This window comes from Bubalus kerabau, chromosome 19, assembly GCF_029407905.1.
Source record: "Bubalus kerabau isolate K-KA32 ecotype Philippines breed swamp buffalo chromosome 19, PCC_UOA_SB_1v2, whole genome shotgun sequence".
In the NCBI taxonomy this organism is placed as follows: domain Eukaryota; kingdom Metazoa; phylum Chordata; class Mammalia; order Artiodactyla; family Bovidae; genus Bubalus; species Bubalus kerabau.
The window spans coordinates 28,429,840-28,442,076 of record NC_073642.1 but is presented as its reverse complement, the minus strand read 5'-3'; the positions used below and the strand labels follow the sequence as shown (position 1 = coordinate 28,442,076).

General features: G+C 42.5%; 1 protein-coding gene across 38 annotated transcripts in view; it reads right to left on the bottom strand.

Moving 5' to 3' along the window:
* Positions 1-12,237, bottom strand: part of LOC129634548 (uncharacterized) — a 65,934-nt gene that overhangs the window by 43,871 nt on the left and 9,826 nt on the right. For 11 of the 38 annotated variants that reach the window (XM_055556853.1, XM_055556856.1, XM_055556872.1 and 8 more), the window contains exons 3-6: positions 9,500-9,612; positions 3,784-3,854; positions 2,957-2,998; positions 2,235-2,352 (exon numbers count right to left, since the gene is read on the bottom strand). In XM_055556853.1, the coding sequence (XP_055412828.1) occupies positions 2,235-2,352; positions 2,957-2,998; positions 3,784-3,854; positions 9,500-9,531 (263 nt within the window). In that variant the 5' untranslated portion in view covers positions 9,532-9,612. Of the gene's footprint in view, positions 1-817; positions 2,418-2,956; positions 3,132-3,783; positions 3,855-9,495; positions 9,613-12,237 lie in introns of those variants that run through there. The other 27 variants (XR_008705720.1, XM_055556851.1, XM_055556858.1 and 24 more) reach the window with 17 other exon arrangements.

Below are 12,237 nucleotides of genomic sequence, written 5' to 3'. Positions count from 1 at the left end.
ACCTAGGTGTAGATCCAGAGTAAACCAAGATATAAAAAGACACCTGCACCCCAAAGGTCATGGCAGCCCTAGGGACAATAACAAAGATACAGAAGCAACTTAAGTGTACAAAGACAGATGAATGGATACAGAGGATGGGGTACATATACACAATGCAATATTACTCAGAAATAAAAAAGGATGAAACAATGACATTTCCAGTTACAGGGAAGAAACCAGAGGTGATTTACACTAAGTGAAGAAAGTGAAATAGGGAGACAAGCATCATAGGATATCACTTCTGGCCGAATCTAAAAATGGATACAAATGAACTTCATTACAAAAGAGAAACAGATTCACAGACTTAGAAAAGAAACTTGATGTTTACCAAAAAGAAATGTCAGGGGGCAGGGAGTAATTAGGGGGTTCAGATCAAGATATACACATTAAAACAGCTGCTGTTTTGTTTAGTCACTCACTTGTGTCCAACTCTTTGGAACCCCATGGACTGTAGCCTGCCAGGCTCATCTGTCATGGGATTTCCCAGGCAAGAGTACTGGAGTGGGTTGCCATTTCCTGCTCCAGGGGATCTTCCCAACCCAGGGGTCGAAACTGTGTCTCCTCAAGTCTCGTGCGTTGCAGGTGGATTCCTTACCGCTGATCCAACAGGGAAGCCATAAAACACATGTTGAAGGGCTCTTAATAGTCAAAAGTCCAACAGGACTTTAAATTACACCTGCACTCAGGAATGTCCTGAGGTAAATCATCGCAAAAGAATTCCAAACAGGGTCAAGTTTCTAGAAGCCAGTTTCACGAGGTAAACTGTACTCACAAGGTGTAAAATAATAAAAGCACATGGAAAGATACTCCACATCAATAATTATTAAATCAATGCCAATCAAAACTTCAATAAGGTATTGCCTTAGGCACAATGGCCATCATTGAAAAGATCTACAAAGAATAAACACTGTAGAGAATGTACAGAAAAAGAAATCCTCCTACAATCTTGGTAGGAATGTAGATGGTGAAGCCACTATGGAAAACATCATGGACGTTCCTTGAAACACTAAACAGAGAGGTATCATATGATCTGAAATCCCATTCCTCGACTCAGGTCCAGAAAAAAATCATCATTCAAAATGACACGTGCACCTCAACTTTCAGGGCAACGCTATTTACAATAGCCAGGACATAGAATCCACCAAAATGTCCAGTGACAGAAATGTGAAGGCTATGAGGTACATCTATACACTGGAATACTCCTCAGTCGTAAAACAAAATGAAATGATGACATTGGCAGCAGCATGGATGAACCAAGAAATTATAGCTCTATGTGAGGCAAGTCAGAGACAAATATGTGATATGTATGGGTGGAATCTATAAATTCATACAAGTGAACTAATGTACCAAATAGACTCACAGCCTGAGAAAACCAAATTCCAATTATCAAAAGAAAGTTATAAGAGAGGGATAAATTAATAGTTTGGGATGAAAATATATGCACTAATATATATCAAGTTGATAATATATCAAGTTTTCTGAATAGAACAGGAAACTGTACTGGAAAAATTGTAATAACCTATAGGAGTAAAAAAGCAGAAAAAGAATAGATATACATCTAGGTATAACTGAATCAAGTTCATATACACCTAAACAAACAAAACAACAGAAATCAACTGTGCTCCAATATAAAATAACAATTAAATTACAAATTAAATTATCTGAGCTCAGTGTAGGGGACTCAGGCGGTGGTGACCCCTATGATTAGATAAGGGATATGCTATGATATTAATATGACACCACCAAAGATTTTCACTCCGCAAAACACAGAGCAGCAATCCACTCAAAGGTGCCTGACCTCATGTGAATGCGACAAGGTGAAGAGAAGAAAAAGGACCACAGGTTAATCAGGTCAACACCCTCAATTCAGACGTTGGGAATCTCCGAGGGGACAAAACACACTTCAGGTAAAGAACATATATGGTGTTTCCAGGTACAGGATCCTGACGTGGATGGGGTGAGACCCACACAATCCCCAGACCCCGTACCTGGGGTTGCACAACCTTTGGTTAGGACCCATGTCACTGCTGGTTGGGCCCCTAAAGTGAAATGAGTGAGTTTCTGTAAACTTCTGTGGTGGTAGAAAGAAGTGTATGGTCAGTCAGACTTTCCCAGAGAAGTCCTCCTCTTCTCCCTTTCGTTCTGTGTGACAGTAACTGTTTTTAGAGCCGTCGTGATAATGTTGAGCACACTACCTTGGTTCTTGCAGGCTTGGTCCTTTCTTGTTCCACTGAAGTGTTGACAAAACACACACCAGGCGCAGGGCTGGGAGACGAGGGCCAGGTCTGGTCTCTGCTGAGGAGGGAAGGTCGACTGGAAGGAGATCACAGCAGCAACTTCACTTGCTGCCCATTGGCTTTTCACCTGATCCGTGTGCCCTGCAATCAATTCACCAGGTGAACCTGCCTCCCTTCCCGCCATGTTTGTGCTGGTGAATTGGAATAATTACCAGGTAGCCACCTGAGGAGTCTCCAGGAGCCCCAGGGAGGGTGAACCTCGCGGGGGTAAAGAATAAAACAGGCACAGGCCTGTATAAAGTGAATACCATAAAGCATTAATTCCTAAACACAAGTGAAATTCTCTCATATGAGTATGCTCCCCTTTTTCTTAGCTTTGTACGTATGGTCTCCCCACACACATGATCCTGACCCATGGAGATGGGGTGAGACTCACACAGTCCCCAGACCACCCACCTGGGGTCACATGTCCCCACAGTCAGGACACCATGGCTGTGGTCGGTGGGCCCCCAAGGTAAACAAGCCTGGTCCCTAGGGCCTCTGGGACCCTAGAAAGAAGTGTACGGACCATCTCCTCTCCCAACAATTGTCCCTGAGAAATCAGGCCCCTCCTGTTTTCACTTTGGTTCTGTGTGATTTTTTACTGGTTTGAAAGCTCATGCTAGAGGTGAACACACTACCTTGGTTCTGGCAGGCTCTGTCTTTCTTGTCCCGCTGTGGTGCTGAGAAAACAGGAGAGCTGGGCTGAAAGACAAGGGGCAGCTCTGTTCCCTTCCGAGGAGAGAGTCGACTGGAAGGAGGTCACAGGAGCAGCCTCGCCTGCTGCCCATTGACTTTTTGCCCGATTCCTGTGCCCTGGAATCAATTCACCAGGTGAACCTGCCTCCCTATTAAACCTAAATGTGCTGGAACATTGGAATAATTACTAGTTAGCCCACCTGAGGAGTCTCAAGGGGCCCCAGGGAAGGTAAATCTGGCAGGGAGAAAGACTACGAACCCTACCACAACACTGACCCCTGGGAGGGCCATGGAACCCCACTCAGAGAAGAGCACGGTTACCCAGAGAAGCCCATCTCAGCTCCAGACCCCTGAGCACTGACATTCAGACGCAGGCACAGAGTTTTCCAGGACAGAGGCCAGGCCAGGTCTCTACCCAGGTCTCCATGTCCTAGTGCAGAGAGTACAAGATCAGGCCTAAATGTCCTCACTGCAGAAAGTGCACGGTCTCGTCTAAACATCAGTGTAAACAAGACTTAGAGAGGTCTAAGTCTACCATATAGACAGAACTTGGTCAGGTTCAAACTAGTTTAGGGCTGGTCTCCCAGGAGGCACAGGTCACACACATGCAGGGTCTCTCACCGTTGGACAGGGGCCCACCCTCCTATGGGAGCAAGAATGTAGATTTCTTGAAAAAGAAATCATCACTGGGCTCCACACTTCACACACATCAGGAAATTGAAAGAATCTGTGTCATTAAACATTTCAACAGGCAAAACAACAATGTTACCAATTTCTCTAGCCACATAATGGTCAGGTCCAGGGGAGATCCAGGAACTTCTCAGAGTGCAGCCCAGTGTCCTGTAAAGACAAACAGGAAGTGGCCTGATTTCAGCATCCCAGGCTTCCAGCAGGAGGTGACCACACTGGAAATATTCTGGAAAAATACATTCTTTATCAGTATAAAAATATATTGTTGAAATTGCAAGCATATTAACTATTATTTGCAAACCTAAAATATTCTTAAAATCTTGATCTTTGTGCACCCTGATCTTTGCGGTTTCTATTGTTTCCTTTGGCTCAGATTTTCTACGTAGAAGCAAGCCATCATTTCAAACTACTTTCATTTAATTCTGTTATTTGTTATATGAATGAAGAATCACACTTAAAAATAAAATTCCTGCCAACAATTAGTGACTCAAAGAGCACATGAGCTGCAGGAACTTTTTCTTCTAACAGTTTCATTTTTCTCCATAAAGAAAACAGAAAACATAGGCCCCCTAATTTTTTGCTTCTCTGTTCAAACTGAGCTAGAATGAAATTGATATTCATATCAACAGGTAACATTTTGGAGGTTTGAAATGTCATACCAGGGTAACAGGGCCTGAAGAAAAGGGAATGCTCCTATGCTGCTGGAGGGAAAGCCTATCATAAAAATTAAGCTAAAACTCAAATTGGACTTAATTATGACAGTATGTGAAAAATCTAGAGTATGAACCAAGGGTCTACATATAGCAGGCAATATGTGAAAATAAATCTGATATCTCAGATGTAAGAGTAAAGGTTTTTTGTTAGATATGCAGCAAGGTATTCACAAATTCTTTTAGAATACTGCACGTATCTTTTCAAATTATAGCTTTGTCTGGATGTATGGCTAGGAGTGGGATTGCTGGATCATATAGTGACTGCAGTCATGAAATGAAAAGATGCTTGCTCCTTGGAAGAAAAGCTATGATCAACATAGACAGCATACTAAACAGCAGAGACATTACCCTGCCGACAAAGGTCTATCTAGTCAAGGCTATGGTTTTTCCAGTAGTCATGTATGGATGTGAGAGTTAGACTATAAAGCTGAGCGCTGAAGAATTGATGCTTTGGAACTGTGGTGTTGGAGAAGACTCTTGAGAGTCCCTTGGACTGGAAGGAGATCCAACCAGTCCCTCCTAAAGGAATCAGTCCTGAATATTCATTGGAAGGACTGATGCTGAAGCTCCAAAACTTTGACCACCTGATGCAAAGAACTAATTTTAAAAAAGACCCTGATGCTGGGAAAGATTGAGGGCAGGAGGAGAAGGGGACAACAGAGGATGAGATGGTTGGATGGCATCACCGACTCGATGGACATGAGTTTTGAGCAAGCTCCAGGAGTTGATGATGGACAGGGAATCTGGCGTGCTACAGTCCATGTGGTCACAAAGAGTCAGACACGACTGAGCAACTAACACACACACATGTGCATCTTTGAGCAGTTTTAGAGACCTGCATTGCTCCCTATAAAGGTCCCATTGTGTTGGGACCAAGGTCCACTTCCCAATAAAAGCTTTTACTTGAGCAAATTCAGTCACTGACCAGGTGGCTCATGGTGAGACCACCATGTCAGCTGACATTTCCTACATCTCAGGCCTCAGATTGACCATTCCATTTGAGGTGTAACAGTTTGCCGTGCTGATACAGCTTCACCTCTTTCTGTATGACTAGGTGAGTTGTTAATGATGTTTTAGGATTCTGTAAGATTAACAGCCCTCTGATAGCAAGATATATGCCTTAAAGTTACACCAAGACATGGGGATTACACCATGAGCCTAAGGGAGTTTTTCACCAAAATTAGTTTCTTGATGGAATCTTCTATTTTTAAAAATTTCCCATTTTTATTTTGCCAATTTTTTTGATTAGTTTGTTTTTGTAGAGAGCCATCAACAATTTTTTTAAATTGAAGTACAATTTATTTACAACACTATATTAGTTTGGGGTGTACAACAAAGTGAATCACTATTTTTATGGATTATACTCCATTTAAAGTTATTACAAATAGAGTCTATATTTCCTTGTGCTGTAGAATATATCCCTGTAGCTTACTGACTTTATACCTAGCAGTTTCTGTCTCTGTCCCCGACACCTGTCTAGCCCCTCCCACCTCCCTCTCCCCACTGGCAACCTCTAGTTCTCTGTATCTGTGAGTCTGTTTCTGTTTCATGGATAAGTTCACTGGTGTCATGTTTTAGATTTCACATAGAAGTGATAACACATGGTATTTCTCTTTGTCTTTCTGACTTACATCACTTACTATGATAATGTCCAGGGTTATATTGCTGAAAACCCATTATTTTAATCTTTTTTATAGCTGAGTAGTATTCAGTATGTATCTCATATATGAAAACCTAGGTATATATTTCATATATGAAAATATGAGTGTATATATTTGGAGTGTGGAATCCTTTGCTATTGTTCTTTAACCAAAAGAATCAAAAATTTACTATAACTTATAATGATGATAATTCTTACAACTTGGGCTTGGTAAAATGTGTTTCACTGGGACATCTACAGCAGTAGTTTTTAAACTTTGGGGTGCTTCAGAATCAGTTGGAGGATTTATGAACCCAAATTGTCAGACTGAAGTTCCAGAGCTTTTGATTTAGTAGACTTGCAAATACCAGTCCAGGGACTATAAAGAAATTCACTGTCTTTTGAGTAATGCATTTAGAGACTGAAGATAACCCTTTTAATTCAAGTATACTGTCTTACATCTTAATACATACGAAAGTTTTACTTTGAAACTAGAAGATTGCTAAGTGATTTCCATTTATAGGGTATTGCAAACTGAAATCAATATGTAGGTATCAAAAATAATGAAAATAAAATGTGTTTTCAGAGACACTGACAGAGGAACTTAAGTTTTAAAAAAACATATTTATCCTGTAATTAGATTCATTGGCTACACTTGACTGATAAATTCTTTGTAAAGCAAACATGTGATTTTTAAAAATTCTCATCAAAATTAGTTTCCTAATGGAATCTCCTATTTTAAAAAATCTCCCACTTTTATTTTGCTATTTGCTGAGTAATATCTATATATCTTTCATATATGAAAAGAGGTATATATTTCATATATAGCAATACAGATATGTATGTCTTATATGAAAATATAGGTATATATCTCTTAAATGATAATATAGGAACATATCTCATATATGAAAATAGAGGTATATATTTTTATATTATAAAATTTAAAACTTTCATAAATTAAAATTTTTCAAACAATTAAAGTCTTTCATTGCATGGTTCCCAACAAACTGTGGAAAATCCTTAAAGAGATGGGAATACTAGACCACCTTACCTGCCTCTTGAGAAACCTGGATGCAAGTCAAGAAGCAACAGTTAGAACCGGACATGGATGGAACAATGGACCGGTTCCAACTGGGAAAGGAGTACGTCAAAGCTGTATATTATCACCCTGCTTATTTAACTTATATGCAGTGTTGTTGTTGTTCAGTTGCCCAGTCATGTCTGACTCTTTGCGACCCCATCGACTGCAGCACACCAGGCCTCCCTGTCCCTCACCATCTGCCAGAATTTTCCCAAGTTCATGTTCATTACATTGGTGATGCCATCCAGCCATCTCATCCTCTGATGCCCTCTTCTCCTTCTACCCTCAATCTTTCCCAGCATCAGGGGCTTTTCCAATGAGTCATTTGTTTGCATCAGATGACCAAAATCCTGGAGCTTCAGCTCTTCCAGTGAATATTTAGGGCTGATCGCCCTTAAGATCGGAGAAGGTGATGGCACCCCACTCCAGTACTCTTGCCTGGAAAATCCCATGGATGGAGGAGCCTGGTAGGCTGCAGTCAGTCCATGGGGTCACAAAGAGTCGGACACGACTGAGCAACTTCACTTTCACTTTTCACTTTCATGCATTGGAGAAGGAAATGGCAACCCACTCCAGTGTTCTTGCCTGGAGAATCCCAGGGATGGGGGAGCCTAGTGGGCTGCTGTCTATGGGGTCGCACAGAGTTGGACACAACTGAAGGGACTTAGCAGCAGCAGCCCTCAGGAAAGTCCTGTGGCAGGTATTAGAGATAAATTCCAAACACAACTGACTTTCATGAAACCAATGTCAAAGGTCAATTTTCCTCATACCCTTTAAGGAAATAAAAAAAGAAAAGAGAAAAAAAGAACCCAAACGACCACAGGAAAAAATGCTCAGCATCCTGAATTATTACAGGAATGATGCCGATCAAAACAATAACAAGAAATCAAATCTCATTTGACAGAATGGCCATCCTAACAGTCTGCAAACAGTACATGGAGGAGAGAGCCGGGAAATAATGGAATTCCCCTTCAAGTTCCCTGTGAACATACATTGGCAACAACCCCTTGAAGGGATAGCCTGCACAGGGCAGAACAAAACAGTCGAGAGAGGTAAAGCTAGGATTCTAATACCCACACCTGGGCCTACATTACAAAACACCATCATTCAAAATGACACAACCACCCCAAACTTCGCTGGAGTTGTACTTTCGATTGCCAAGGCAGACCCAAGTAAAGGTCCACTGGCAGATAAAATCTTCAAGAAATGTGGTACATATATACAAGGAGCTATTACTCAGATTTCAATTATCGCCACTGAAATTATGAAATGATGACAATGGTTCCCACAAGGATGGACCTTAGAGGAAAATATGCCAGGTGAAGTCAGCAACAGAAGAAGAAAATAGCAGATGATGTCCTTTGAGGACAAAATTGAAAAAAAAAAAAAAAAAAGAGATACAGAGGAAGTAATTTACAACATAAAAAGAGACTCTAAGATCAAACACAAACAATTCCAAAGGGAAAAAAAGGAAAGTGCCAGATACATATTAGGAGGTTGCTACTACCTTATACACAGAAATGTGTATCTGTAATAGGTAATCCAGAAGGATTATCTCCTTCCACATATACAAAAAATCTGTATCTCTAATAGATATTCCACAAGGACCTGATTTTCAGCACAGGGAATTCTACTCAACCTTGTTCAATAGCTTCTATGTCAAAAGAATTGATAAAAAGAACAGATATGCTGTGTGTGTGTGTGTGTATATATATATATATATATGTCTTAACTGAATCAGCTGACTGTACACTGAGAATCACAAAACTGCAAATTGACTACAACATAGCATTGGTATGAGATTAAAGAAAAGAAAAAGAAAGAAAAGTAATGCCTATTATATCCCCTCTGACCTCGCTGACTTGCACTGCTATACCGTCCCTGGACTCTGAGTAGACTAGAGTTCCAGGACTGCACTGGGGTGGGGTTAAGACAGCCCAGCAGGGTGCCCTTCATAGAGACTCCTCTTAAACCTGTACTGTCTGGTTTTCCCTGGCTGGAACAGACTCCCTAGTGCACCCCAACGATGGTGGGTTGATCCTCTGGCCTCCAGGGCCAGGGTAAAGTTACCAAGTATCCAGGGCCCTGGTGCTGGGGTCTCCAACTGAAGCCTCCTTCCTGAGGGTGCAGCCTCCTGGGCACCTCAGCAGGGAGTGGTGCTCCAGGTAGGCATGAGTCTGGAGGGGAGGGGTAAAGCTTTAGGAGTGAGACTCAAGCGTTTGGGTGTTTTCTCAGGCACCTTCCACTCTAATTCACAGCTAGGAAATCGCCATTCCCTAAGACTAGGTGTAGGGGGAACCAGAGTTGGGCATGAAGAAGTGCTGCCACCTTGTGGAAATTTCTTGTAACTACACTTACCCACCAGTGCTTACAGCTGTCCTCAGGAAACGTCATGCAGTGGGTATTGCAGAAATCAATTCCTAACACCACCGACTTTCAAGAAGCCAATTGTAACAGGTAAATTTTCCTCACACCCTTTAGGGAGAAAAAAGGACCCAATCAGCCCAAGGACATGATACTCCGCATCCCTACTTATTACAGGAGGAATGCCAATCAACACAAGAACTCAATTCCCATCTGACAGAATGGCCATCCTGACTATCGGCAAACAATAAATATGAGAGAGACCATGGAGATGATCGAACCCTCCTTCATATTCCATGGGAATGGACAGTGACAACAGCCCCTAGAAATGACAGTCTCCACAGGCCAGAAAGAAAATTTCAATAGAGCTAAGCCCAGAATTTCAATACCCACACCTGGGCCTTATTACGAAAAACAGTCATTCAAAATGACCAATGCACCCCAACATTCACTGCAGTGATATTTACAATAACCAAGGCACAGATCCAAGAAAATGTCCCTCAACAGGTTAAATCTTAAAGAAATGTGGTACATATATATACACATATATACAATGGGCTTTACTCAGACATGAAAAACCGCCACTTAAATTATGAAATTCTGCCAATAGTCCCCACAAGGATGGACTTTGGAGGAGAGATCCAACCAGTCCATCCTAAAGGAGATCAGTCCTGGGTGTTCATTGGAAGGAATGATGCTGAAGCTGAAACTCCAATACTTTGGCCGTCTGATGCGAAGAGTTGACTCATTGGAAAAGACTCTGATGCTGGGAGGGATTAGGGGCAGAAGGAGAAGGGGACAACAGAGGATGAGATGGCTGGATGGCATCACCAACTTGATGAACATGAGTTTGGGTAAACTCCGGGAGTTGGTGATGGACAGGGAGACCTGGCATGCTGCGGTTCATGGGGTCACAAAGAGTCGGACATGACTGAGCGACTGAACTGAACTGACTGACTGACACTAAGTGAAATCAGCAACAGAGGAAGAAACTAGCAGTAGATGTCCCTTGTAGGCAAAATTTTGAAAAGAAATAAGGGGAAGTAATTTACAACACAAAAAGAGAGTCTGAGAATTGAAACACAAAGAATTTCAAAGGGGAAAAAAAAAAAGAAAACCTGGGGATAAATTAGGAGCTCAAGAAGAGAATGCCAACTTACTCCAGTATTCCTGTTAGGAGAATTCCATGGGCAGAAAAGCCTGGTGGGCTACCGTTCACAGGTTTGCAAAGAATCAGACATAATTGAGCAACTAACACTTAACACTAATATATACCCAAAAAGCTGTATCTGTAATATATAGTCCACAAGGATTATGTCCTTTCTTCATTCTTCCACATTTACACAGAAATCTGTATATCTAACAGATAGTGCACATACACCCAATGTTCAGCACAGGGAGTTCAATTGAGTCGCTCAGTCGTGTCTGACTCTGCGACCCCATGGCTGCAGCACCCCAGACCTCCCTGTCCATCACCAACTCCCGGAGCTTGTTCAAACTCATGTCCACTGAGTCAGTGATGCCATCCAACCATCTCATTCTCTGTCATCCCCTTCTCCTCCTGCCTTCAATCTTTCCCAGCATCAGGGTCTTCTCAAATGAGTCAGTTCTTCACATCAGGTGGCCAACGTATTGGAGTTTCAGCTTCAGCATCAGTCCTTCCAATGAATATTCAGGACTGATTTCCTTTAGGATTGACTGGTTTGATCTCCTTGCAGCCCAAGGGACACTCAAGAGTCTTCTCCAGCACCACAGTTCAAAAGCATCAACTCTTCGGCGTTCAGCCTTTTTTATAGCATTCTTTATGGTTCAGCACAGGGAACTTTATTTGAAATTCTGCAATAACCTCTAGGGCAAAACAACCCAAAAAAAGAACAGTATGTTAATACGTGCTAAGTCACTTCAGTCATGTCTGACTCTTTGCAACACCATGGACTGTAGCCCACCAGGCTCCTCTGTCCGTGGGATTCTCCAAGCAAGAATACTGGAGTGAGTTGCCATTGCCTTCTCCAGCGGATCTTCCTGCTGCTGCTGCTAAGTCACTTCAGTTGTGTCCGACTTGTGCGACCCCATAGACGGCAGCCCATCAGGCTCCCCCGTCCCTGGGATTCTCCAGGCAAGAACACTGGAATGGGTTGCCATTTCCTTCTCCAATGCATGAAAGTGAAAAATGAAAGTGAAGTCGCTCAGTCGTGCCCGACTCTTAGCAATCCCATGGACTGCAGCCTACCAGGCTCTTTCGCCCGTGGGATTTTCCAGGCAAGAGTACTGGAGTGGGGTGCCATTGCCTTCTCCACAGATCTTCCTAGAGGATGTTAACATATGTCATTTTGAACCAGGTGGCTGTATACTGTAATACTGACGACAAGCACCAAATGGCAGATCAGCCATATTCCTGTATGGTATCGCCATCAGATTGAAGAAAATCAAAGCCTAGTTAATTTCCTCCCACCTCCCTGACTTGGGCTGCTATCCCATCCCTGGAGTCTGAGCAGCCTTGGCTCCTATGACTGGCCTGGAGTGGGACTGAACAGCTGAGCAGGTATCCTTAATTGAGCCTCCTCTTTAACCCATACTGTCTGGTTTGCTCTGGCTGTGACCAGACATCTTAGCTCAACCAAAGGATGGTTGCCTGACCCTCTGGCCTTGAGCTTTGAAAAGTAACCTAGTCCCCAAATCAATCCTCTTTCCTGAGAGTGCAGCCTCCTAGGCACCTCAGCAGGGTTCTGTGGGCAA